Consider the following 27,193-nt stretch of genomic DNA (forward strand, 5'->3'; position numbering starts at 1 on the left):
TACAGCATTGACTAAATTGCCTATCCATGACCAATCCTTTATATTAGAGGCAATAGCTGCTAGTTGCACAATATCATCCGACGAAGCAGTAGATGATACAACAACATTACCAGGGTTAACAGAGGGAGCCTCAGGTTGAGGTGACACATAATTCAAAAGTGACCCGCTTGCTTTTCATCCTGTAATAAATTAATTTGAAGCCCCAAATTAGCAACTTCCCCTTTGAAATCCCAGATCTGTTTTAAGATGATAGATGAGGCAATTTTGCATATCATTCTGCCATTATTGACATTTGCCAATTTAACCCACTCCACATCATTCGAATTCAGGAGTCTTAACATAGGAATTTTATAGAAGGCTTTAAATATAAATTCACGATTCAAACGTGCATTACCATGTATATCAGGATCGCTGCACCATCCCAATACCATTGCAGGATTAAGTGTCAATGAAGCATCATCATGACATGATTTGGAAGCCCCATCTCTTTCTCCCATTTGCGCAATATCCTCTCCAATCTCATCTGTGTCTGTTGCAGAGTCGGGGTGTGGAAGATCTACATTTGCGTGTTTGGCCACACTAACCATATTGGAATTTCAATTTTTTCCCAAATTATGAGGTTTAGCCCCCTTAGTCTTGAGCTCAACAATGGGACCTTTAGGTTGACCTATGTGACCCGGTTTGAACCATTAGACTGTCTTAGACGTTTTGTGGAAATCACCTTAATAGGATAGAAAGAGGAGATTGTGTTTGTTTGCAACTCACATTTGATACCGGACTTATATGTTTAGTAGATAAATCAGTTGCTTTTCCCTCTTCGTTACAGCCCAACCTGTCATTAACTTTTCCCTGTTGTTGTTTTGAAATTTGTTTAATTTTATTAACATTGATTAGAAGAGCGAGCTTGCTTTCAGCATTTAGTTGATCTAAGTCTAACACACCTTCTTCCACATTGCATGCTGCATTGTGAAGAGCCTAATTGTATGTGTGTTAATTTCCTGATTAGAAGTTTGAGTAATATTTTTTTGATTTTTGTTTGTGAGCAAGTAGCACTTTTTGCATTTTGCATGCGTTTTAAAGCCCTTTGATGTAAACGTCTCTGCTTACGAGACGTAAAGGCTACCTTCCTCAAACCATTACCATCTGTGTTTGACCCACTGTCTAAGCTGTCATTGAGTGGAATTTCTTCCAATACCTCCTCACTCTGTTCAAGCACATGGACAAGTGTTGAAGGACTATCCACCACTAATGCAGACGAGGGAACGTAATTTTGTTCCAAGGGTAGACCAATGTGACTGGACAGGCGTGATAGGTCACCTGCAATTTGAATGATCATCTCCTCCATTCTGCAGTAATTTTCAACTTGTGGGCATTGGGTATATTTATTAGACTCTTTCTCGCCAGTGCACCTAACCTCTTTCTGCTCTGTAACTGCCTGTGAAAAGGATTGTGTCAAAAACAGAGCAGCGTACCCTCCAAAGTCTGTGAGAACTTCACATTGGTGTCATGGCATTTTGTTTGTGAGGCATTATCCTGAGTGAACTTTCCCACCACGCCATCCTTAGATGCATTAATAGTAGGAATAACTTTGTTTAAGGTACAATATATCATTCTTTCAATCTTATTAATGCATGCTAAGATCTTGGTATTTGACTGTTTTAGATCTCTTATTTCCAAATGAATCAATTCATGGCCCTTATCGAAGAAATTGAGGATTCTGCTTATGACAGGAAACTGCAAATCCATATTCTCCGAAGAGTGGGCAACAGGCGAGGGCCCTAAGAAGGTATTAAGTGCAGGCTCGTACTTTATCCTAGGCAGGGTAGTTAGATCTACAGGACTCGAACACCCACCTCTCGCTGGATTGTTTGTATGAGTTACTTTTTCAGTAGCTCCTTCAGTGTCAATTTGGAACATAGCCATCCTAAAGGCCTTCAACTGGGCAATTGTAGACAGACTCATTTTCAGGCTGTCCGCATCTGCGCCAGCCTGCAATTGATAAACTGAAGGTAAGGCAGTAGCACTTGCATCTTGTTCAGTAGCTAGATGCAAATGGACATGATCTATGCCACCGTTTCTACCTGTAGCTGAAGTGGATGGACCTAAAGAGAGTCGAGCTTGCTTAGAAAGTTCAGTCATGACAGTTGCCCCCATCATCGAAATGTCTAATATTTGGTCACTCAATGGGTTGATAATAGGATTAGTTACTGTCCCTTGTACCACTGGCATAACACTACCTCTAATGCTTAAAAAGCTATGCTGGATGGACAATTCCCCATCATACATCTCCTTGATTCGAAAAGACTTCTTTTTGTTAGAAGCATCCCCATAAACGCTGGCAAGGTCACATAAGCCTTTATCCATTTTGATATCACTAGTCTGCTCAGCACTAATAGCGTGCATACTGGTAATTGCTGTGGCACAATCCTGACTTGCATCAATAAGGGGATTTAGAGGACCTTCTATTTCTTTAGTACTGTGTTTTATCTTCTCTGCAAACTTAAAAGCACCCTCTTTGATAATGGTTGATATGGGTTTATTGTGTTTACCACTATGAGTGTTACTCGCCATTTTTTTTAAAAAGGACAGTGCTTAGCCCTGTGTATATAAATTATGAGTAGGTTGCAACCATATACTGATATGTGTGCTTAGAAACAAAAAAAGTATACAAAGAATTGTAAACACATATTCTTACTGTAATTGCTAACAAATAACTTTGTACTCCTGGTACACCCTCAACATCAGGTGATACAACGTTATAAGCGGTGAAAGCCAACAGTGTTATTTATCTGCACATGCTTTTATTATTATTATTATTATTATCTTTATTGTTTTGGTTTGTATAAACCTTTACAAAACATATTTCACAAACAAGACGAAAGAGCATAAGTTAACACAAAATTACAAAAGTACAACCATTTCTCATCTAAAAACAATTGCATATATACTTAAACATAAGGAGATTCGATACAAAGCTGCACAAGTCGATATTAACATCTTAAATCAAGAAAATGCTAAAACTCTTTGTAGTATGTCCAGTTTCATATCAAGTCACAAATGATTCTCAAAAATTCATTAATACGTATTTTTAAAACCGTGGAGTTTCCATGAAGCATTTCATACCACAGCCTTGCTCTGTTTACATTAGAGGTGTCATTTACAAACATTGCGAAGTATTCAATTCTATGTTTTACAAGGGCAGGACATACCAACAATAAATGCAACAGTGATTCGCTAACTCCAAATACATTGCAGTTTCTGCAAAATTTGATTTTCGCAACATTGCTATTCCTAATATTCTGAATTTCTAGGGTGTTTAAAACATTAAAGCGAAATCTCATGGTCGCGTTTCTAAAGGCTCTAGAAGGATATTTTTCTAAGTATTTCTCGGGAGAAGCTTTCCATTTCCACAAAGAAATGGCTTGCGAGTATAACCTTGAGTTCAGGATCACCACATTGTTATTCAGCCAATCAAAAGCTTTTACCAACTCTTTCACTTTTCCCGGATTCCTTATAAGAATCTCTATAGAAAGACCCAATTCCACTAGTATTTTGGTACAGTCTCTTTTGAGATCACTCATAAATGTACCCTCAACGTCTGTTCCCAAAAAATAATACAAGGTATTGGCCTCAGAGATAAGACATTTGCGTAGTAATTGTAACTTCTTCCAATGCATAATGCTCCTTAATGAAGGCAAACCCAACTGGTACCGTATTAGTTCCATAGGAATACATTTCGGTGTGTGTCTTAATACCTTACGCCATATTTGGGCTTCAATAGTTTTCAAAAATGGAGCCAGATACTCTGAGCAAAATTCTATACCATATAACAAGCGTGGGATAGCCTTTGTGCGATAGAATAGAATACATAGCGTTAGGGTAAATCTTCCGAATCTTTTCTCCACTATATTCAGCTGATTAGCAATTACTGAAGCTTTTAAACTAAGATTTCTTTTAGTGAAACCAATTGCTTGTGAGGTGGTATAAGTATAGCCCAGATATTTCAATATTGGTTTGTTTTTTATCTTTACACCACCACAGACAACAGAAAAGGAAACTTGTTTTATAAATCTCATGCCTGTATAGAATATCACTGTTTTAATAGGATTTATCAGAAGTTTCCTATCACGAATAAAATCTTCGAATGCAACAATCATTCTCTGTAGGCCTACTTTTGTGCCATCAAATAGAAGAAAATCGTCCGCGTAAGCAATCCATTTTATTCTTAATTTACCCAATTTTGGTGATGCCAGACCAGTAGGTTCCAGGAACAACCCAGCCTTAGATACATAAAGATTGAGCAGCGTGGCTGCCAACCTGCAACCCTGTCTTAAACCATTGTAGGTCTTGATTCGGTCAGACATTAAACCATTGGTGTTGAGTCGCACTCTCATCCCTGTGTTTGAATATAGGGCTATTAACAGGTCTAGTAGACTTTCCTCAATGCCCAAGTCATAAAGCGTCCTCCAAAGAAGTTTCCTATTGACCATGTCGAAAGCCACAGACAAGTCCATTGAGGCTAAGTATATAGGCTGCTTATCTTTGACTTTAGCCTTACTTAGAAAATTCGCTACAACTGATCCACCCAAATCCGTCCCCATTGCCTGTCTGAAGCCTATTTGTCTAATATCCAATATATGAGAGGCCTCTATCCTTATATTCAATTGCTGCAAATATCTTGGATTCCACATCAGTTAACATAATTGGGCGATAATTCAGTGGACTTAGGCGATTTCCCTTCTTCTATATTAGAATGACATCGGACATCTTCCAGGAGTTGGGGATTTGCTTCTGACATAATATAGTACTAAACAAACATTTCAATACACCAGCCCACATATCTACATTATGTTTCAATGTGGTATACGACAGGTTATTGGGGCCAGGAGTAGTTGTAGGCCTCACCTTTTTTATGTGGATGGAAATGTTATTAACTGAGATATTCATTGACCACTTCTTATTACTATTGAGTGTAACATTGGGAAGAGTATCAGGGGACTTATATAGCTTCTCAAAATAATCCACCCACACATTTCCAGCAATAGGATTCATTGTCATCCCGAGCTGGTTTGCTTCAATGCCGTTAATAATTAGCCATGTATTTTTGTTATTACCTTTTTCTAAGGCAGAAATCATGGCTTCACCATCTTTTTGAGCCATAATTGCTTTATGTGATATTAACCAATTCTTAAATTTTTGTTTACGTTGCTTAATTTTACCGCACATTTCTATAAGATTTGGATTTTGCTTTTTTATAAGGCGCAAATCTTTTCTTAGAAGAGTCTTTCTCATTTTTACTTCATTATCAAATGTGTGATTGCGTTTATTTTTAGGAGTGACCATATTCCGTTTACTTACATTAGCTGACCCCAACATATACTCAACATAGGACTTAAAACATTCACCTGAATAGGTTACCATTTTCCACTCTAGCGAGTGCGTTGTGTAGTCATGTAGCATCAGGGTGTTCAGCTTATTAATATTAGCTGGAGACCATTTCACCCTGGACCCAGCAGCGTTCACTATGACATTCTCCATATATGGGGTCTCCTCTTTTTGAATTTTCATCCAAGGCAAATTCGTTGAGACCATTGCATGATCGCTTTCATCTAAGCTGTACACATTTAATAAACATGAGGCTTCCTGGAAATGATTACTCACGAAGATGTAATCCAGAATCGAGTTCTGGCCACGTGCTTGCCATGTTGGAGTAATGTTGAATATGGGATACATACACCAACTCATCGTAAATTCCAGCCACAGGCTCCCTCTAAATTCCTTATTTGTAGCCCCTGCACACTCAATACCTATAGATGCTAAAATCCATAGTGCATCACTATGATCAAGATTACAATTCGCATTTAGGTCACCAGAGAGCAACAAAGCACCACCCATATTTATTTCCAGCCAATCACTTATATATTGATTCAACGTTGCAAGTAGTTCTATAAGCTGTACATTTGAGTGTTTGGCAGCATTCCAATAGATGTTCATAAGCATAATATCAATGTTGCCCCTGTCGGTTGCTAGAATAAAAGTACCTACGATTGCACAATCTGATATCACTTGCTCGGAGACCAATGTGATGTTGGAGCCCGACCGGTAAGCTAATGCGAGTCCGCCACTAGGACGGCCAAGCGAGCCCTTAATTGCTTTTAGGTTAATTACTCCGTAGCCATCCCACAGAAGGTTACCGATTGACCAGGTCTCTTGCAACATCACAAAATCAAACTCTTCCAATATTTTTTACAACTTTTGTATTAGTTGTCAAATACAAAAATCCCCTCGAATTCCATGATACAAGTCTAAATGGGGGATTCTTGCTAAAGCGGATCCTTCAATGATTTTAGCTTATCAATGGATTCCTTTAGCGATAAAGCTAGCCATCTCCACTCTTGCATATCTGACTTGTTTTCTGCCATAGATACCTTACAACCTGCCATATCTGCAGATACCTGTGACACATTTGATTTCAAACCTAGATTGTTGGTATACTTCGTGTAGCCTTCAGTCTGGCTAGGAGCGACAAATGGATTAAATAGTTCTTGAAATTCCATTACGTCAAAGCCTCTTTTTTGGAGGGCACCAGCCTCCTTCAAAATGAGGTTCCTGACCAGAGGGGAATTTATTATTAATCTGGCATAGTCAAATCTATCATTGTGAATGAAATCAACCAGCTGAATATCTGCAGAGTTTATCAATCTCAATTCCTCGATTTCATTGAATAAACTTAGTATGTAGTGCCTATTTAGAGATCTTGGGCCTCCTTCATGAAATACATAGTAGAGCACCAGACTTGGTTCATTTGGAAATGCTGGTCGTCTGAGATTTTGCATCTCCATCCTCTTACCACTATTTCCCGGGCATTATAATCTGATGATATAGTATATTCCTGCCTTCCGTGTGTCAACCCAGATCCTGTTATTATGCCCTTGCTTAGCATATCATTGTTTGAGACCTCGTCAGGCAACCTAGTGTGTGTACTAGGGCCATTAGTAAGTGACACACTCTCATTTATCCCTTGAGATAAACCTGCTAGGCTTGGTAGAAATTTTTTGGCTTCATTCAATTTGTGATTCAAAATGTCTTCGATAATATTTCTGACTGCTTCTCTAGACAATTGTGAATTTTGAGTTTTATCAATTAGAAGAGGGATGACTGCATCAGATTTTTTACAGGGAGGTACATCCATGTTATCCTTCGGAATAAGACCAGTTGGCATTTCACTCTCTAATTCAGTAGTATTAGAAGTACTCGTAGAGTCCCCATAAGTTTTGTTTTCACATGTATGGGCTATGTTGAGATCTTTTTTTTGTGCAGCTGGTATATTAGGACATAAGGAGGTCGAACACTCACTGGCTATAGGGGTATTTGGTCTGGATATAGCATCAGGATTCTTGAAAATGTCAAATATGTCTTGTACCCCCCTTTCTAAGGCACGAAGATTGCTATCAATCCTATCGGACGTTGCCTTATTTTTCAACGCCTCTGACAGCTTAAGAGACCCCTCGGTGTATTCTGAAACTCCAGGACTGCATGAAACCACCACTGTGGAAGCTGGTGTTATTATTGGGGTCACAAGTTGAGCTGGTTCCGCCACTATACTGTTGTTACCACCACTGTCAGTCACAACTTGAACTGGTTCCGATAGTATACTACTAACAACATTCTTAGCAGGTCCTGTTTTAACTTGTCTATCAGACCAGGCCTCACGTATGTCCAGAGTTCTCATAAATTTGCGGGATGAGTTTAAACTGGCCTTCGCTTGTTTTTTTTAAAAAAAAAATTCCTTTTTTTTGAAATTTTTTCGATAAACACACCAGTATCTTCATCACTTATGACTGTAACACCAGCATTTTTTACAGTGCACACACTTGGGTCAAATACACCTACTGTAGCTTTTCTAGTTTCAAGGTTGCCATCATATTTTACAATGCACACACTTGGATCAAGTACACCTATTAAAGCTTGGCTAGTTTCAAAGTTGCCATTCCCCAGGGTGTCATTAGCCAAAACAGCATCCATGGCATGATCTGTGACCTTTACTATCCCACTATTATCTGAGACCTTTTTTACTTGTTTTAACTCAACCCGATGATTAGCATATAGATCATTAAGCAACTCGGGTAGAGCTGTAAATGCAAGCACCAGTTCATTTAATAATCTTGTGTGCGTTTTTAATTCCATCAACACCAGCACATTATGTTCTTTGCAACATGACTCAGTAACCGAATCCAAATGCACGCTATTTGTCTTTGAAGCTGGTACAATGTCGCAAATAGCGTCATGATCCAGATGCTGTGACGTAGCTAGCAGAGAAATTTCACTTGTTATAAAAATTGGTGGAGTATCTGCATAAAGAAAACTTTCATTCATGTTATTGTTTCTGCAAACAAACTCCAACCCCTGGCTCACTGCTTCAGAGTGACCTTCCTCAGCAAACAATGATTGCGAACTATGTGGCAACTGAGTATCATTGGCATCGCTCTCTATAGTTTTCGGCATGATTAGCATTTTCTGCTCCAACGAGCAAAGCTGGGCACAGCCCATCAACTCCTCCTCAATACCTGATGAGTCAGTTGCATTTACTGCCGCGGCTCTAGCAACACTCATTCTTGTCGCCATATAGGGCACAAGCACACCAGCTGAATGATGTTTTTTTTTTAGAGATTTCTTTCGGCTCATTGTTTAGCATGTGAAGAAGTACAGACAATACAGACAATGCAATTCCATTAAGTGTAACACGATATTTTACCAAACTATAAAATTCATACCGGGCTCGACACCAAAGTGGATTACCTTTTTGCGGAACACAGGCTAGCGCCACCCCCGCACCCCCCACAGCCCCCGCAGCCCCCACAGCCCCCACAGACCAAACAGACTCAACAGGCCACTTCCAAGGCCACTTCGCTTGGGCGTGCGCGCTTGGGTGCGCACGCGGTAGTTTTTATGAAAAATGCTCCGCTGGGGGCATGGCCTAAAGTAAAGTGAAAATATATATCATTTAAGTAAGGTTTAAAATGTTTAGACACGTTTAGACATAAACGTTTAGGAAGTCCTTAAAAAGGTATTCACCAAAAGTCCAAACAGCGATGTAAATATGAGGCTGATTTACGAGGCTTCACGAGTCACGGCGTTCCTTTCCTCCAGGATCCTGAGCAACAGACTCAACAGGCCACTTCCAAGGCCACTTCGCTTGGGCGCGCACGCGGTAGTTTTTATAAAAAATGCTCCGCTGGGGGCGTGGCCAAAAGTCCAAACAGCGATGTAAATATGAGGCTGATTTACGAGGCTTCACGAGTCACGGCGTTCCTTTCCTCCAGGAGCCTGAGCAACAGACTCAACAGGCCACTTCCAAGGCCACTTCGCTTGGGCGCGCTTTTAGTAGCAGTGACTTCTAAACATAAGTAATATCTCTCACACTTACCGTGCGTTAAGCATGCACTTCCTTATCCCAGAACTATACGGATTACGAGACGACTACCACGCCACTAGTTTGTGTACAGGGGAACAGAGTAACGGGCTTGCTGCTCAGCTGCGCTGAGAGTAGTGGACAGCAGACAGCCCACTTCCGTCCCACTTCCTCGGAGCGCGCGGTCTGGTCAGTTTAATAGTTTTTTTCACAAGGGGCGTGGCTCAAAAGTCCGTGCAGATATAATTCCAGAATCAGGATACAAAATTCACACGAGCAGCGTTCCATAGCAGACAGCCCACTTCCGGGCCACTTCCTCAGAGCGCGCGTGCAGGAGAGGGTGCTCTGGTCAATTTAAGAGTTTTTTCCACAAGGGGACATGGCTCAAAAGTCTGTGCAGAGATAATTCCACAATCAGGATACAAAATTCACACGAGCAGCGTTCCACAGCAGACAGCCCACTTCCGGCCCACTTCCTCAGACCGCGCGCATCTTTCTGTGTTCTGAACTACAACACACACCCATTTTTCTATGTTGTGAATTATAGGGATATGTAGAGTGCAGATGTGTGGAATGGTCTGGGATCTATGGACTTGAAGACCCAGCATAGAATTAGGACAACCTAAACTTATGACCTGTCCCATGTGTGTTTTTTCTGCAGATATCTACGTAATTTCCCAGAGGTACACTTAGTTGTTGATGTTTATAGAATTGCCCTAGTACCACTCGTATATTAGGCAAACCCCACCTTTCTGATTACTCCCGCCATTAGTCAGAAGACTGCAGCGTTTCCTGTGGAGATCGGTGTGCAGAGTCACGTGTGAATGAGATTTGGTCGGCAGGTCCCTCTTTGATGAAATTCCAGTCCGGTCTTCGAAGGTGCCTCGTGGACAGAAGGCGAAATGGTCGGTTGAGGAGAGCCGATACCGGAGGACTCAAACTGAGTCACGGATCCAAGTAAAACAATGAAAGCAGACAAAATGGAGGGAGGGATTGCGTTGTAAATAATATTTGTAAAAGGTAACAGGATACCTCGATTCCTGGTTACAAGGGGACAGAAGGGTACGCACTAAATCAAAGGATATTAAGGATTCCTGAGGCAAGGCTGCAGAAGTCTGCATTTCAAACTCCAAGATGGAGTGAAACAGAGAAAAGATACATATACTAAGATAGAAAAGGAATGTGTACGCAGTGAAAATAACAAACTGCACATTGTTAATATAAAGCTTTTGTTGTTTCTAGACTGATGAATACAAAAAGATAGTAACAAATTAAAGAGATGGGTGAAAGATTTGGACCAAGAGATTGACATTAATCAGGAAGGAAAAAATCTAAGGAAAAAATATATCAGTAAAGAAGAGATTCTTAAAATACTAATAATCATTGTGTAGATTTTTAAAATAAAAAAAGTTAGCAGTTAAAATATATCCTGATTAGGATTATAAATAGTGATTGATGGTGCCTGCGCCAATTGACGGTGTGGTATATTTGATAAAATAAAGAATCGAATAAAACAACGGGTAAGTATAGACAATCAAAATCGATCTGTCATCATGGGGGATACTCCTCTTTTACATTTCTGTAGAAAATTGCTGAGTTACACAGCAAAAATAAGAATATACCATTCGGAATGGGTTAGAGGCATGACCAATAAGACACTCATGCTGTGGCCTCAGGAGGGTTCACTGTCAAAAGACGTATTACAACATATAATAAATAACATATTGGAATGCCACATATAAGGGAAACAAGTTGCAGAAAAGACTGCCATTTTAGAACTTTGGAAAATGTGCCAGAGAGAAAGAAGATCCAGCCTATAGGGAGTGGCTGCTCAATCAGCATAAAGGGGAGGATAAAGTGCTGTAGGCTCCCATTTCCCCTCCTGAAGTGAAGAGTGCAGACACCGAGGAAAAGTGATCTTACCACTTAAAGGAATTAAAAGCAGCAGCAGGGTATATTAATCCAACGTATCCACCCCCTGCTTATAGCAGCAAGGAAAATGCAGAAGAGAGCAAGAATATATTAGCATGCAATGAAAGTAAACAGAATGATGAGAGAAAGGACAGACAAGACAGATGAATGGAGATAGAGGAAGAAGCAGGGAAACAGAAAGAAATAAAGGATAAAGCTAAGTTAATAACAATAGTACAGTATGAATGGATGGGAGGACAAATATTGCTTAAACTAGACGATAAGGACATTAATGAGGTTTGAGAAAGGGAGGAGAGAGAAGAGCGGGAAAAGAAAGAGAAGGAAGAAGAAAGAACATACAAGGAAGAGAGGGATAAAGAATGCAAGCAAAGGCAAGAACAGAGATGGTATGAGGCAAGAAAAGAAAAGGAGAGAATAGAAGAAAAGAAACAGGAAGAGATAGAAGCCTAAAGAATGAAAGTACGTAGGTTGCAATGAAGGCATGAGGAGATGAATTGAGGGAGATGAGGAGAAGAAGAAATGAACAAGAGTAGGGGAGTAAAAGACAATGGAATAGAATATTTATGCCATAGGAGCATAGTGCTGATTGATACACAACAACGATTGGAGGAAGAGAGAGGGACACAACAGCCAGGCACAACAGCCCGGTAGGAAGCTGAAAGGAATGCCGAGATCAGAAAAGGCCGGTGGACAGGATACAGAAGACATAGATCAAAAGATTGGGAAATTATCCAGGCAAATGAGGGACAGAGGAAGGTACGAAACCCAAGAAAATATAGAAGGATCCCCATTAAAGGGAACTGAAGGTAGATCAGTTGACATCATAACAGATGAGTATGGAACATTGTCTTTAAACAGATTAGATCTTGACGATGCAGAAGGAGACAAAAGTCACATGAGCTGGGGCATAGTGATGTCAGACAAAGACAGGGAGGAGAATGAGAGGTTGCAAAGAGAGGGCGCATGCAGGTTTTCAAAAGAATCGAGTGCAGACAAAGGGGTAAAAGGGTCAGATTTAGAGGACCATAAAGGAAGGACTAACACCCTACGCTGAGCGACCACCAGCACGATCGCGTAGTACTGGGGATATATCCCAGCCATATGTCAGCAGGTCAAGACCAATACCAGGAAGGAAACAAATAGGCAAGGCTAGCTCTTCTTTAAAGACAAGGGCCCACATTCCGAGTATGGTGGTAGTTATGGTGCTATTTGCGCCACGAGTGCCTACCATACCGGTACCGACTCCGGTTTGGTTCAATGGGGACTTACCGGTCCGTTCCGAGCTTGGAGGGACCAGTAAGTCCCCATTTACCAAACCATTCCCCATTCCCATTTGAGCCCCCATAGGGCTCAATGGGAATGGGAAGGGCGCAAATAACGGGCTGGAATATGCCAAGCCCGTTATTTGCGCCTAGGTCCCTTAACGGGTCCCGTCCATAACGCCTGGTCAGACCAGGCGTTAAGGAAGGGACCCGCTAAGGGACCTCGTAGTAGTGCGGTAAGGGATTACTGGCACTGGTCTCCTTACCGGTGCCCGGTATCCCTTACCGCCCTACTCGGAATGAGGGCCAAGGAGTGTAAATAAATAAGATTATGAAGCAGAATTTTGACAATTTTCATTATTGAAGAAGTGGGGGGGCGACCACAATATATGCCATGGCAGCAGATGAATAAAGCTAATTTAAGGTCTAAATTGCCAAGTTTAACTTCCATTGAGGGAAAATTGATTCATGAGTTAGAGAGGATGATATCAGGAATGACGTTAGCTATAGGTGACATAAAAGAGCTGCTAGCAGCTAGCCTAGGAGAGAGAGCTGATGAAATTTCGAAGCAAGCAGGATACTCAGGTGTGACTGTGCAAAATACGACACACTATGGCGTGCCAATAATTGCCAAGCAGACATATGGCGATCACTCAGAGTGCAATATCCCAATATTGTGAACCATGGGATAAAACAGTAGCATTATTTTAAGACATTTTATTTCAGGGGCTGCCCGAGCCGGTGCAACTGCAATTGAAAAAACAGGTGGGAATGGAAGCGAAGCTGTGGCTGGAAATACAATTGACAATCGTGCAACACTGCTGATTAATGCAGGAGAAAAATAAGAAGAAAGCTGAGTACAGAAAACAGGAGGAAGCAAAGTTAGTTCAGGAAAGGTTGTCGGAAAGGTTGTTGAAAGGGATTGGTATTGCCAAGTAATGAAAGGGGGGTGACACAGGAGTTGCAGACAGGGAAGCAAAATAATGCAGGATATCCCGCAGACAACAGTCGGTAAATTTCCGGCCAAGAGGAAGTGGGAATGGGCCTAGAGGAGTAGGACGAGGTGGATTTCAAAACTCTCAGGCAATAGGAGGATTTAATGGTGGACAGCCGCATCAATGTTGGAATTGGTTAAGAATGGGACATATAGCTAGGACATGCAGAAGCAGAGGAGGCATGTAACAGAATCGGCAAGCTCCAAGGAGGGGATGGGTTATGCTCCACAATATAATGCAGAACCAAAGGAATATTATGCCCAAGATCACACTTATGCCCAGACATATATACCACAATCCCAACAAATGCAGCCAACACTGATGCAAATGCAATTGCCGCAAAGGCAACCACAGCATTCACCCATGCAAATACAAAAGTCACAACTGCAGCAAAAACAGCTACAGCAGGCTATGGTACCACCTTGGAACATGACCCCAGGAGTCCAACAGGCACCCACACCCAAAATGGGGAGCGTGACTGTGATCGGAGGATATCATTTCACAGGTACAGGGATGAATTCATATGAACAATAGGACAGTCCACAGAGTGACTTGATGTGTTCAGTACTATCAGTGACACCAGAATCCCAGGAGGAACCAAGGGTCAATGTGATGATAGGGGGCAAGACAATTTAATTTTTAGTAGACACTGGAGCTACTCGTTCCTGGGTCCGCGAGGGAAGCTGCCCTATGTGAAGCACTGCCATTAATGCTCAAGGGTTCTCTGGGGTGATTAGTTTAGTTCCTTTTACAGACAAATTAACAATTCCTATAGGAGAACATGAACTGGCAATGCCATTATTGTACTCTAGGGAGATGCCAGTTGATATACTAGGATTTGACAAACCTTAACATGATGATATCTTTCACTGATATGATATCATATGATATGGTATTTGTAACGCGCCTATACACAAGTGTTTCAAGGTGTGACGAGGCAAGGAAAGGAGAACAGAGGGAGGACAGAGACAATGATCTTACGAGGCCAAGTGACATTGAGATCAAACAAGTGCAGGAGACAGGGGCAGGAAAAAGTGCCAGGAAAAGGGGAGGGGGCAGTGCTGTACATTGGATCAAATCAATAACAAGAAGTGCAGCTAGCAGGTGGCAGGTGCATGGGTAAGTGCAGACAGCCGGTGTCCAAAAGTGCAGGTAGGGGGACTGTAGCGTTACAGATACAGACACAAGTGCAAGGGTTGGCGGGAGGTAGTGCGGGTGTGCAACTGGGCAGGTAGGAACATGGGCCCGAAATCAGAGGGTAGCCAGGTGACCAGTGCAGTATCACACAGGAAATCAGCAGGGGAGAGGAAGAGAGAAGGCAGAAGCAAAGAGGAAGGTCTTGAGGTGCTTCCGGAACCAGAGATGGTTCTGCTCAGGTTTCAGAGAGGCAGGGAGGCTGTTCCAGAGGGAGGCCCCAGCCGATGAAAGAGATCTACCACCAACCCGTTGCTTGGAGAAGGGACTGACCTTGAGAGAATTGTAGGTGCAGGAGCAAAGAGCACGAGTAGGAAGGTATTTACAAAGAGAGAGTTGGAGGTACTGAGAACCCAGGTCCCAGAAGGCCTTGTGGACAATGCAGAGGGTCTTGAAGTTAATCCTTGCAGCCAATGGGAGCCAATGCAGAGATTTCAGTGCTGAAGATATACAATCCTTGGGCTTGAGGCCAAGGACAAGTCTTGCAGTCCTGTTCTGGATGAGTTGCTGAAGGAATAGTGTGCTCTACTCCAGGGATAGGCTATATGAATGTGGGAGAGTTCATACTTGCTTTTATTGGCCAGAAAGAATTACGAGGAGCACCTTTAGATCCAGATGTTTATTTGTATGGAGTGAATAGTCTATTATCCTGCTTACCCATATTGGTGGGTAAAATATTGAGAATACCTGATGAATCTTTGTTCAGGCCAGAAATCCCCATGGACGATGAGAAAGGGCAGATCATTCCCTTAGAATTAGAAGCAGCAGTGGTCAGAGAAGAAAGGGTGATGCTTCATGGGACACATGATGAAGGAAGGGAATGAAGGACAGTGATAGCCCTCAGTGAAGGATACAGGTTGACGGATTTGACATAAAAAAGAACTGTTTAGAGATGACTATTCTGATGAAGAACTAGTATTTTCTATACATATCACTTATTGGATTAAAGTAAAGAATATAAAAGTACCACAGAGAAAAGAGCTGGTAAAGTAAGGACCGTCATTTTTTCAGGAAGACTTAGAGAAAGTGCCCGAGACATGATGTGAGTTTATTAAAAGAGATCAGTGTAGTTAAAATGAAATTAAAACCAGGGGCTCTTTTACCAGGAGCAAAGCAATACCCTATGTCCAGAGAGGTGGATGAAGGTATATGTGAAACCATTTCCGCTTCAATGAAGCAAGGCAAATTGGTGCCATCAGATTCATCGTGTAACATGGCTGAGTACCCTTTGAAAAATCAAGAGGGGGTTATGGAGATTTATTCAGGACCTTGCCCTCTAAACAATATAGTTGAAGCTGAGTTTCCTTTAGTTCCAAATACTGCTACGATACTGTGTAACATTCCCTTCACGGCCAAATATTTCACTGTTGTCGATTTAAAGAATGATTTCTTTTTGATTACCCTTCATGACTACTCAAAAGATTTGACTTCATTTCTGTATAGAAATATGCACCTGAAGCATACTCGTTTGCCCCAAGGGTACTGTGAGTCCCCTTCCATCTTTAACAGAGTCCTCCAGGTGGACCTGGGTAAAATCCAACTTAAAAGTGCAATAATTCAGTATGTGGATGACATTTTGGTGTCTAGTGAGACAGAGGAAAGGTGCAGAGAAGACTCAGTTAAACTCCTGACCATACTTTCAGAGAAAGGATGTAAGGTAGACAAGGGGAAATTACAATATTGTCAAGAAGAAGTCTTGTACATAGGACAGTTGATCTCTCAAGAAGGGAGAAAAGTGACACCTGAAAGAGCCGAGGCAATCATGAAAACCGTTGCACATAAAACTGTAAGGAAAATGCAACAGTTTCTAGGCTTATGCAATTATTGCAGGGCCTGGGTTTTCAATTATAGTACATACATTCCACCACTTTTCAAAGGACTCAAAGAAGCACAGGGAGATAAGAGCATAATAACATGGACAGACGAGATGACCGAAGGGTTCGAAGAATTGAAAAAGGCAGTTAGTACAGCTCCTGTGTTGGGGATCCCAGACTACAATGAAGAATTGTGTTTATTCTCCCATTCCAGTGGAGAAGTCATGACAGCAGTTCTTACACAGAAGACGACATTAAGACATGGATACAAATCATTGGCATATTACAGTGGGATTTCATACCCAATAATGAAGGGAGACTATCCCTGTGAGCAACCTTCAGCTGCTTCTGCATTTGCAATTGAAAAAGATTCAAGTACGATCGGGTGCCCAATAGCGTTATTTGTGGAACATGCATTATTTGCAATCTTAGAGAAGCCCCAAAATACATTGACCACACAAAAAGCATTGGGGTGCGAGGTGATTATTTCCAACCCCGTGATTAAAATTGAAAGATGTAAGACAGTGAATCCGACAACGTTTATAGCAGAGCCAGTAGGAGAGGATGATTATGGGCATTATTCCACAACGTATACTGATTGTTATAATTATATTCCCCAAGCTAGAGAAAATGGGAAGGGAGTAAGTTGTTTTTATGGATGGTCCTTTGAAGATTGACCAGACGACTGGGGAAAGGAACACAGGAGCAACGGTATTGAAACTGAATAGAGAAGGTGAATTCAATGTAGTAACGAGCATGAGACTGTCTTTGAACTATTCAGCACAGGCTGCAGAATTAGTGGCACTCATCAAAGCGCTGCAGAGCTTTGAGGATGAGTTAGTGATGATATACTCAGACTCCGCCTATGTGATGTCTACTGTACACGCAGGGTTTTTCACGTTGGAAAAGGAGGAGCTTCCTCCATGCATACAGCACTCCAGTGGAACATGTGGCCCTATTGGAAAGGCTTATAGAAGCATTGAATCTTCCATTAACCCTAGAAGTTGTAAAATGATAAGCGCATTCTAAACGAGCAGATTTAATTTCCCACAGAAATGAAGCTGCAGGCATAGATGCCAAAACAGTGGCCTCTTATCCACTCACATCTAGTTTGGAGAAAGAAGATGTTAAACAAATGACAGAACGATGCATGTTAGCAAAGGAGGGCTTTAACATGCTGTCTATTGTCCAGTAAATTGAAATACAAGGTAGAGCTCCAGAAGAAGAACAGGATTTATGGAGACAGCGGGGTGTTCTTTATCCTGCACTGAGGCCATTTGGATAGAGGATGGCACTGGAAAGACAGTTGTACCTCAAGCAGTATTGAGAATAGTGCTGGATCAGCTTCACTACCCAGCACACACAACTCAAGAGAGTCTAGCTGCAACAATTGCAGAAGAGTGGTTCTCACCCAATCTTCTGGAGAATGTGGCACAGTTCATTGTGAATTGCATAGTGTGCCAGGAATTCACTGTAAGGCACACTTTGCAAACACTAAGAGGAGCAATCCCTAGACCCAATAGCCCATTTCAGCATCTGCATATAGATTATGTAGATATGCTACAGATATGCAACAGCTACAGATATATACTGCCCTTTTTCTAGATGGATAGAGGTAAGTTCATGCACACACCCTTATTTCCCATGCGCTGCCAAGTTCCTAGTACACAAGGTGTTCCCCAGGTTGGGGGGGGAGCGAAGTTGTGCGATCTGACAATGGACCACATTTTGTAAATGAGTTGTTTGAGCAGATAGTTTGCCTAGGTATAAGACATACATTTCCTTCCGTTTATCACCTACAGGCGAATGACTTCTGTGAAATATTAAACAGATTATTAAAGGAACACATAGCCAAGCTACAAATCACTTTGAAAAGGGGGTGGCTGCATTGCCTGCCCCTTACCTTGTATGCCTTGAGAATTTAGCCTGGTTCAGATTGCCTTCTAACTCTGCATGAGTTGGTGACTGGATGCTGTATGAGAACCCTAATTGCTCCTCCAACTAGGGTAAGAACTGATGCCCACAGTGTAGCGAAGGCATTAGGTGACAAGATGTATGCTTATTTAACAACAATGATTGCAAGTGTTTCTTTCATGTCTCAACAGATCAAGAACAGAAGGGAGGGATCAAAAAGAAGTGGCAAAGACAATCAATCGCATGAAACAGAAGATTTAGTGAAACCTCCAAGGTTGTAACCAGGAGACCAGGTGCTAGTGTGCAAATGTATAAGCACCTGGAGTATACCCAACTTTAAAGGGCCCCGTGAGATAGAGGAACCTACCCCCACTGCAGTGAAATTGAGAGGACAAGGAGCGTGGCTATACATTTACATGATGTAAAACCTTATAAAGGCGAAACATTGATCCCTGCCAAAGACATCCCAAGAGAAGCAAGAAGTAGTTCTGTGTGTACGGATCCATCCAATTGAAGCAAGAGAAGTAGTTCCACGCATGCAGACTCGCAAAATGGCTAGAAACAAGAACAAGGAAAATGTAATGCACACAAGCACTATAGATTCAGGACCAACGTTTCTCTAATTTCAACTAAAGACCAACGTCTCTCAAATTTGACAAGAAGGAAATAGACTTGCAGCTGCCTTGGAACACTCTTTATAGATAGGCTCAAAGGAACAATGAGAGAAGAGTCTGGACCTTGAAGAAAAAAGAAGAGTATCCACCATTGTTTATGATGCCATTCATCACAATGGTATACACAGTTGTATCTGTTCTTTTTTTCCTACATATTGCAGACTTATCCAGCCCAAATACAAAGAGGAATACATATTTTCACATTTCTGGAGGACCCCACGAATAATTGCTTTGTCTCGAGAGGGATAATTTCAGTAATACTCCAGTTTTTTATATAGAAGTGATTAAAAAGGAGATAACACATGTGCATATTAAATTAAATTCAAAATGGCGAGGCTTCAACATTTCAGAGGTTCATTGCCATCCAGAATGTCGATAGGTGTTCATGGAATATTGATGATGATATCAATTGGTATTATGATTTGTGTTTTTCTCCTTATTAATATAGCAGTTTGAAATGTGGCAAAAGGTAGTACAGATATAGAAGGTTTTAATGAAAGATCTATCATTGTCCCTTGCTATAGGCACAGACAGCCTGTTTTCCAATATAACTAGGAGGTTATTTCAAGTTTAAAGGGATGTTGAGGAGGACCACAAAGATATAAACACATATTGTAACAATTTGGTTAAAATAACCTATGGAATAAGCATATGAAGAAGGTGGGAGAGAGAATGTCAGATGAAAGTTGCTATGTCTGTTCCTTAATACCGTATGCCATGAATCCCGCCAGAACATTTAGAGAAATAGCTGAACAAGATACAATCAGTCTCAGTCATTTAGCAGCTTACACAACAAGAGGAGAAATTGAAGGAAAATGAGCAATCCTATCGATGGAAGCCGAGAAAGACATTCCCCTATGAAGATGAATACAGAAAAATGCTGCAAATGGAAAAGGACCCAGGCTGGATTGATATGATGCTCATGTATTCCCTTAGTGGGATGACTGGAGACCAGATAAGGATTGTCGAGCAGAAGAAACTAGGAAGATGCATGGGAGACACCAGGATTTCCAGGATGTTGGTTAAGACCTCAGCTATTAGTATACAGACGAGTAGCAACCAGCACAGGATGGGAAGACGGAATGCTCGCCTGTAGTGCACACTTATTGGTGACATCAACAGTACAGGTGATCCAAGTGGTGAATGACGAATGTCTGAAATCATGGGCTAAGTATGCAAAGCTACTACCATGGGTCAAGAATGAAGCAGGACCTGAGTCCATAAACCAATGAAGAATGCCACATTGTGCTTCAGAAACAGAGGAGGGGTTAAAATAGGAGAAAACAAGGAATGCAAACAGATAATTGATGTCCCAGGAAGTAATGGAGGAACTTCTGTGCTAATGGACCAATATTGGAACTGTGGATTCAGAGCTTACATGCAGCTGCCTAAAAATGGGGGAGGAATATGATCTATCATGTTCATACATGTTCCTGCACTGGTGATTACCCAAAGTGATCTCCATATCGATGAATTTCCAAAACTGGATGAGCACATGAGGAATAAAAGGTCACTCAACCTCTATCGCAAGAAATGAAGACATTATTTCTCAGCAAATTCAATAGAGGCCTATGAAAATATTCCAGACGAGCATAAACTGTTCATCAAGACAGCAACGATAATGACATCTATATTCCTGCCAGGATTCCAGACTGCAGTGAATGCCAAGTGGATGCAGATCATCAGATGGAAGCTGTTACAGATAATTAATGCAACGATAAAAGGATTCAATGAAATCACAGACAAATTGAGGGCAATCAGGGCCGGATGACTCTTCAGAACAGGTATGCCCTGGATTTAATTACAGCAATGGAAGGAGGAGTGTGCGCCAGGATCGGGCCTTCTTACGATACATTTACACCAACCCAAGATGAAGATAATAGATCCCTGACAGAAGCAATAATTATGCTGATTATTCTGCATACAAAGATGGACGATAAAGCTGAAGAGACAGCAGGAGATGACTGGTTTTCGTCTCTGTTTTCATGGATTCCAACTTGGGTGGTAAATTCCTTTAAATTACTTGGAGCAATAATAGTGTTGATATTGCTAGGATTTTGTTTTATGAACATCATCTTGGGACAGTGCCAGAAGAGAGCCAAGAAATCTATTGGGATGAAGATAATCATTGACATCAATGGGTGAGCAGATACAAAAGGAACCCAGTACCCGTGAGAATATAAAGAAAAGTATCAATGCACCTCCAGGAACCAAGTTCCATTAAGTATTGGAAAATATATGTAAGACATTGAATATTTTGCTCACCATCTGGAGAGTCCTGCTACATGACCTGGAGTGTGGATGAACACATAAACAATGCAGGTCACCTGAGGGGAGTGACAAAGATTTGGATCCAAAAAAAGAAACACGATGAAGAGAAGATGCAGATAAATGATGAAAAAGAGATAAAGAGCCTGGGCGAAGAGACTTTGGTTGAAATTCAACCAGAGGGGGGGATGTAGAGGAGCAGGTATATGCTATCTTTCCAGTTCCCACCCCCTCACCACCGTCATATTGTAACAGTTGCAGAAAAGCAATAAATGGGACCCCCTGCATAGTTCCCATACCGCATTGAGTGTATGAGGGATGTTATGCACTAAGACAGCCGTACAGAATATGCCCTTGCACTGAAAGTGTGGAAGTATGTAGTATAGAATAATTCTACATGGAAGGATGTTACCTGCCAAGATGTCAGAATGCATCTATAAATACCATGGATGGACGTTAAAGTTAAATCTGATGAAGACAAAGTGATATCATAAAGAGGATATATGAACCTATGGTGAAACAATATGAAAATACTTAGAAGTAACATTGTAACTGAAGCACTAAGAGTAACATGTACCTAAAGGTAAAGGAATCATTGGTCTAAAGAAGATGAAGTAACTTATTTACCAATAACTGTAAATATGTAGTAACGCAAGGTAGAAAGAAACCGTTTACACGGTTGCTATGGAGGAACATATAATGTGTCAAGGAGGGCCATAGTAGGAAAATGGATGCTGGCTCACGTTATACTTAACCAAACTACCTAAGAGACAGGTCTAGGCTGCAGGATCAGGAGATGCAGGAAAACAGCTCTGTGTGTGGAGCCGATGATGAGTCATGGTTGGCTCTGAGTTGATGATGCTATTTTCAAAGGATAAGTACAGAGCACGAAGGGAGTATGTGGATAATCTCTGAATGTGGGACATTCTTCATAGATGGAAGATGAAAACATCTAAGAGCCAAACTGTTGGTCAATTAAAAGCATACAAAGTTCATGCGAGATCGAGTGAGCACGTATCTAGAGGCCAAGAGCAGCAACAACACCCTGCATAATTAAATCAAATTTCAGTAAATTGAAGGATGAAATGGACACATTTTTGGTCTCTTCATCACATGTGACTAAGAAGTCGAACACAAAGGCTATTTTTTGGAGCCTTAAGCTAAGATAGTGGTGTGCTCACACTCTCTTGAATGTTCCTGGACAATGAGCAAGTAACATGGTCAACTACAAATGGAAGACTATGGCTTGTGGCCAACTGATGAGCGATAATGGACTAATTGGGAAATTGGGAGTAGTCTGACGGGATTCAAACACCCAGGTTTCATTTCACATGTGTGCTGCTAAAGAGCCAAAAGTCCAAGGTTGGGATGCTATGCCAATCAATCAGTGGGGTCGAGGAACAACCTAAGGTGCAATGTAGAATAGACCAATCCACTATTGTTTTTTTTGCTATATTCAGTACTATATGTATTAAGAGGTCTTTCAAGGCGTCCCCTACAGATAGGGGGTAGTGAGTGATGCATTAGTCCTTATATGTTCTATAAGTTGATATGTTCCCTTCACCAAACCCTTCCCTCGATAGGTTTTGTATTTTTCCACATAGAATTATATCATAGATGACGCATATTGGGGTATAAGGCCTCCATGTCTGCCAGCTTTATCAAATTGTTAAAAAAGAAGTACTCTGCCATATTCTTATAGTTTGTCCGATTATTTGGTCTGAGATAATTATGTGTACTTCCATCTAGCACAAAAGATGCTTGAAGGTGCTTGAGCGCATAGTATTTTTCAATATATATGGGAGAGTAAACAGTGCATGGACAACTTACATTTGAATAGGGCAGTCAGTAGAATTGGGGGGGCCTTTCAAATACTGCAGTTTTTTTTACCACTCTATGAGGGCTTTAGTGTCAGAGGCCTGCTGCACAGTGTGTCCTTCCATACTAACTTCACTGGAGACATTGCCATGTGACATACGTGCAGGTTCAGTGCTTTTGGTAGAAAAGGCTTGTAGCAGAGGCAATAGTAGGAGAAGATAGCAAAAGTTCAGGAATTTGGTGGAAAGTGGTAGAATGACAAACTGTTTTGCTTCTTTGGGTCAGGTGTTATACTATAGAGAGGAGGGAAGAATTGTTTTTCAGTGAGTTTTGGAGCAATGCAGGGGGTGGGGGGTCAAATGACGGAGGAAAGGGGGTGACAACAAAATATGGTATCTTATGGTGTGTGCGGTTTTGCTGAAGTTAAGGGCATATGTGTCCATCAAACACATTTCATTGTCTCGCGCCTTCCCTCTCCAATCCTGCACTGTTGCTCTGTGATATAGTGCATAGGGTGCTAAATGAGATCTGATGGAGACACACACATACCATTTTCTATGGCTCCATTGAAAAATTTGGTATGTGCTGCAAGTCACATCGAAGGCAACTCCCTCTTCAGCCGTCAGTCGACTACATTGCTGTGGTTCATATGTGCTCATGCACAATTCTGTATCAAATGCATGCGCTGTGTCACTGGGACTGAGTATTGTACAGTACCTTTCCAGTTCTTCTTTGCCATCATTGTAGAGTTATGCTATCATAAAATTAGGAAGTGGCGATAGTATTCCTAGAGTAGTCGTGGCACATAAATCTGCAAATGCCCCTTGAGGGGGGTTAAGGAACCCCCATATAAGTTGATGCAGATATGGTACTGCTTCCATCCTCTTTGCCACTCAAAATTGAATGTCCCCCATGAACCCAATGAGAGACTGATACGTGATATTGCTGCCTTTCATGGTGAACAGGCTCCTCTGCCAACCTGGGCAGGTGAGTCTGGGTAGCAGACTTGCCGCTATCCCATGGACCAAGAGAAAAGGTGGCAGGTGCGTGGGAAATACCCTTGCACAGCTGCAGTTCAACATGTATTGAAGAACACCATTTCATAAGACACAAAAAGGCACACATGCACTAGCTATAAAGGCATGTATGAACCATACGTACTTTTGGGATGAAGTAGCCCTTGAAGGTGACATCAGATGCTGTCTCGTGAGGGATGCTAATTGGCAGGATATTGGCAAACCGCTGAATTTCGTGGATGACTGCATTGGTGTATGGCATTTTGTTTCGGTCGTCATATTGTGCCTGCGCAGATCCGAGAACCCTTTCTATCTCTTCCTGAACTTTTTCTGAAAGAAGAAATCAACAACCAAATGGCATAACCCAAAAAAATTATAACACTTTTTAACTGAAATACGACACAAGTGGTCTGTAACAGAATGCACCTGCAAGAGAAATATGTGGGTAGTCCCATCAGACCCATGAAAAAGAGATTACAGAAACATTTGACGGAAATGAAGAGCAGGGAACCATACTATGAGCTGGTAATCCATTGGCAGGACAATTGTGATTGACAACACAGGGGAATGACTGCTTGTAGTGACATCAGAAACAAGTATGATAATGATTTGAGTGCAACTGGAGCTCAAGTTGAGATTTCAGAACATCTTGTAAGTGCAAATTCTGTCAATAATGATGGAAGGTATGTAGAACATGGTCCATATTTAGACCTGAATGCCAGGTGTTTAAGCACTATTTCCCAAATTCCTCTCTCCTTACTCTTGATCTATTCCATACCACTTGATGCATTTTATATCGTCTTCCGGTTGATTACCTTTCGGGACATTGGTCCACATTTGTAACCCGTTCCACCTCTTAAATATCATTTGGAACTCAGAGCCGGTCATCCCTGGACAGTCATGTACCAGCCCTCAGTGCCTGAACTTGAATAATTTGGCTTTACTACGTATTATGGTATGCCCGCCGATAAATGTCTCTCCAATACCCGTTCTGTTATCTCATCCCCACCTAAACCATGCACCAATCCTTTTGTTCAAGTACACTATCTGTTCAAACTTTTGTTTCTAATTTTCACTGCCCAGCCTTACACCATCAGTTTTGATCTCTCCCATTAATTTACAATATGCAATTATGCACAAAACCAACACGTCTACTTCACATCTAGAAGGCCAATTCACATTTGAACACTGAGGTAGTACTTTCTTAATGGCTATCTCGTATATAGAGATTAGTGCACTGACCCCACTTGCCAAATGCAAATCATGTCGTTCAGGGTGTGTTGTTTCTTTAGTCCATTTTTCATTTTAAACCTATACATACCTCAGGCATGATAATGCATCCCATGCCAAGTTTAATTGGGTATGTATTTCAATGCAAAACTAAGATATTACAAAATGCTGTATCAGGTTACATGGCGGCCGCACAAAAATCACACTGCATATTTGCTGTTTAATCATGCAAAACATGAAAGGTCCTTCCTCTGCTTCCTCATCAATCCGGTAAGCTTTGCACTTTGGGCACCATTGAACCCTATTTCAGTGTCATATTCTGCATAGCAATTCATGGTAACTTTAGTTGGAAATAGTTTCAAAATCTTATTTGCCTTTTCCAATGCGTTTTTAATTTCAGCTTCCCTTTGAGGATATTACACATAAATACCTATGACAGCGAGCAGATATTTGGGGGATACCTATAAGAACTTTGCTCTCACTTAATAATAATAAACATAGGGTACTTTATCCACTATTGCTAATATTCGCCAAGCCAACTTGTAAATTGTGCACCTTGAGACCTTTGGGTGATTTGTTATGACTGCTGGTCAGCCATATGGTCCACTCATCAAGGAGACACTGGATGCTCTGGATAGGTACTCTTAATGGTTGCTTTAATATCTTCTTAAGTTACAGATCAGATGTCATCAAGTTATTAAGAGATAAAGAGGAATCAAGGATAAGAGCCCACTGGCTCCCACCACCCAGGCTCACATCTTCTAACTGCCTGGGTTGGAACCTATTCAACTGCAAACAATTGCAAACATTCCAACCTCACACTCCACACTCACAGCCTACATTCTGAAGATGACATCAGTTCAAGACTCATACATATAGAAGGGGAGACCAAACCTAACACCTCCTTTCCTTACAGCAAACAAACACACCTCACCTTAAACAACCCTAACAGAGACCAACCCTAACATCTCCTTCTCATACTTGACAGTGAGAGTTACAGTAAGGATAAAGAAGATCACAACTATGTACAATATGAAATGTCCTTGCCTGTGTTCAGCACAGGCTATGAAACAAGTATTTACATGAAGATAACCTCATAGCCTGAGTCCTCTCCTAACACCGTGAATGAGAGACTTACTAACAACCCAACAATCTACACAGGCAGATCTGGCCAGAACAGCTGGAGAACACACATACAATTCATCCAACAACTCTCCAATCCAAGCAGCAGTTCAAGCAAACACAAATACACCAAACACCCATCAATCATTCACCCAAACACACCAAATATAAATGGCAACCAACTATCACTAGTCAACCACCACCAGCACCTAGCTACAAATGTTGGCCAGACACCTGAGCCCTTCAAAACGACACCTATCACTACCAAGTGCATACAGCCACACAGATGTCGCCAATTTGTTATGACTGCTGGTCAGCCATAGGGTCCACTCATCAAGGAGACACTGGATGCTCTGGATAGGTACTCTTAATGGTTGCTTTAATATCTTCGTATCTTCGTATGTTACAGATCAGATGTCATCAAGTTATTAAGAGATAAAGAGGAATCAAGGATAAGAGCCCACTGGCTCCCACTACCCAAGCTCACATCTCCTAACTGCCTTGGTTGGAACCTATTCAACTGCAAACAATGAAGATTACCC

The 27,193-nt window shown here is 41.4% G+C and overlaps 1 protein-coding gene across 3 annotated transcripts in view; it reads right to left on the minus strand.

The window, feature by feature from the left end:
• LOC138453177 (cytochrome P450 2K6-like) overlaps window positions 1–27,193 on the minus strand; it is an 825,478-nt gene that overhangs the window by 335,141 nt on the left and 463,144 nt on the right. For all 3 annotated transcript variants that reach the window (XM_069605776.1, XM_069605774.1, XM_069605775.1), the window contains one exon: window positions 24,445–24,629. In XM_069605776.1, coding sequence (XP_069461877.1) covers window positions 24,445–24,629 — 185 coding nt within the window. The remainder of the gene's footprint in view (window positions 1–24,444; window positions 24,630–27,193) is intronic.

The sequence above is a fragment of the Ambystoma mexicanum genome, chromosome 4p (genome assembly GCF_040938575.1).
Source record: "Ambystoma mexicanum isolate Mex_15411 chromosome 4p, UKY_AmexF1_1, whole genome shotgun sequence".
Classification (NCBI taxonomy): domain Eukaryota; kingdom Metazoa; phylum Chordata; class Amphibia; order Caudata; family Ambystomatidae; genus Ambystoma; species Ambystoma mexicanum.